Source organism: Plasmodium fragile (assembly GCF_000956335.1).
Source record: "Plasmodium fragile strain nilgiri unplaced genomic scaffold supercont1.47, whole genome shotgun sequence".
Lineage (NCBI taxonomy): Eukaryota > Apicomplexa > Aconoidasida > Haemosporida > Plasmodiidae > Plasmodium > Plasmodium fragile.
This window is the reverse complement of record NW_012192627.1, coordinates 45,625-47,810: the sequence shown is the minus strand read 5'-3', so window position 1 is coordinate 47,810 and position 2,186 is coordinate 45,625. Positions and strand designations below refer to the sequence as shown.

The 2,186-nt window shown below is 41.5% G+C and overlaps 1 protein-coding gene across 1 annotated transcript; it reads left to right on the top strand.

Annotated features, from left to right (window-relative positions):
• Positions 1–980: 980 nt before the first annotated feature.
• On the top strand, positions 981–1,924 carry AK88_03811 (uncharacterized protein; the record flags this gene model as incomplete). Its single annotated transcript, XM_012481421.1, has 2 exons — positions 981–1,014; positions 1,182–1,924. 2 exons carry the CDS (start codon positions 981–983, stop codon positions 1,922–1,924), a joined length of 777 nt encoding a protein of 258 aa, XP_012336844.1.
• Between the last annotated feature and the right edge of the window lie 262 nt (positions 1,925–2,186).

Below are 2,186 nucleotides of genomic sequence, written 5' to 3'. Positions count from 1 at the left end.
TTATTTTTTTATTTATTTTTGTGAAAGATTTACAGATGGCATTTGATAACCTCTTACAGTTTTCACGCAAAGGGGGTTTTATTTTTTTTTTTTTTCAAAAGCATTTTAACAACTCACTCTGGGGAGAGTGCTTCCCTCCGCGTGAGCCTCCTCACACCTTTCACGTAAAGGGGGTAACTGCGTGCCGATGTGCATGCGCAATGGCTTTTGCTCTTCACTGTTTGATTTTCCCATTTCGTTAAAAACGCGCAATTTAAGTAACGAACAAAAAAATAAATATATATATATTTCGTTAAAACTTTGTCCGCTAGCGGAGGCGGGGTTAAAACTAGGTGCTTTAAGATTAGATGAAATTTGGACGTGTGTTAACCAAGGGGCGGGGGAATACGTACGGGCTCCGAGTAACACAAAAGTGTGTGCCCCTAATTTACACACACTGCATGCATGTGTATTGCACACACCCCAGCCGGTTACTTCCACTTCTCATACCTCTTTTATCATCACATGGTCCAAGGGATGAAACGTACGCGTACACACTTGAGCTTAATTCGAGAGTGCAAATCTGAATGGGGCGTTACATGTAGCGACTCGGAACTCCCAGCATACGACTACTGCACACATGGCAAAGGAAACCTCGGGGCATTTTTCCAATTACTTTTGTGTCAAATGGGAGAAAACGATTAACTCACTTAGAGAAAAAAAATAAAAAAAAACAAAAATAAAACAAAAAAAAAAAATAAAACGAAACAAAAATAAATAAAACGAAACAAAAAAAAACGAAAAAAACAAGAACAAAAAAAAACGAAAAAAACAAGAACAAAAAAAAAAAAAAAAGAACAAGAACAAAACAGTAATTTGTTCTTTTTTTAAACAAATGTGTAAACGATTTAACAAAAAGAGAGTACCCATTTTTACGTAAAGGCAGTACACTTTGCAAAAGAAGAAAAGTCTTAATGCAGATTTGACTTAACCGAAACGAGATGAAGTACAGTTTTCTCGTGTTTCTCGCTTTATGTAAGAAAAATAAAAAAAAATAATAAAGAAAGAAAAAGGAGCTATATCTGATGGGGAGATACTCGTCTTGCGGATCACCCCATTTTTAAAATTAAAAATGTTTCACTTCATTCCCCGAGAAGTGGCTCCCCCATTGCATACGAATTCCTTTTGACACCTTTGAACAGGTGCCGCTTACGGCAACAATGTAGCGGTGTTCACAACTACGCAGACGCCACCTGGAGATTCTGCTGTTACGCAATCCACTTCCACTGACCAGGTGACGGGAACCGGGCATGTAACATCGTCTGGAGAAGGGTCGCACTCTGGATCATCTGAAAGTGCACAAAAAGGTCCTCAAGCAGACAATCTGCAATCGACTGGATTCAGTGCACAAAGTCATGAACCAACAAATCCACAAGGGGGTGGATCCCATAGCGGAGGCTCCGCCGCACCCGCTGCCAGCGGAAGCAGTTCTCCCAGTTCCCCAGCAAGTCCAAGTGCACAGGCTGCGGCAAGTCAGGTTCAACCCATCACCAAGAAAGCCGAGATTAAGTCTGCACTGCTAAAGAACTTCACAGGGGTGAAGGTGACGGGTCCCTGCGATACAGAGGTAGGACTGTTCCTCATTCCTTACATTTACATTTCTGTGAAGGTCGCGGACAACGACATAGAACTGTCTACCAAGTTCCCCAACGCGGATAACATAATGGTACAGTTTAGTGATGACGGCAAAACCATGACTAACAAATGTGATAAGGATCCTCAAAAGACGTTTAAGTTTATAGTGTACCTGGAGGACAACATACTGACCCTCAAGTGGATCGTCTACCCGTTAAGTGACAGTAAGGATAAGTGGAGCAGAAAAATAAGAAGTGGGGGCATCCGTATCAGGAGTACGGGGAAACAAAAAAAAAAAAAGTATACCTAACACGGTAGTCATAATAGCGATGGGAGTTGCTGGCTGAACAGATTAGCAGTCGCCCTTTTGTTCAACAGCGCCAGTTTGTCTAATGGTCCATTTGCGCACGCGTGGTGTGGACGCACATCCCATACATCCATACATAACACCTTCACATTGCTATTCCCTCCATCAGGTAATAATAAAAAGGCTGATATGAAGAAGTACAAATTGCCGAACCTAGAAACACCTATAACATCAATTCAAGTCCATTCAGTCATGCTCCAAGATG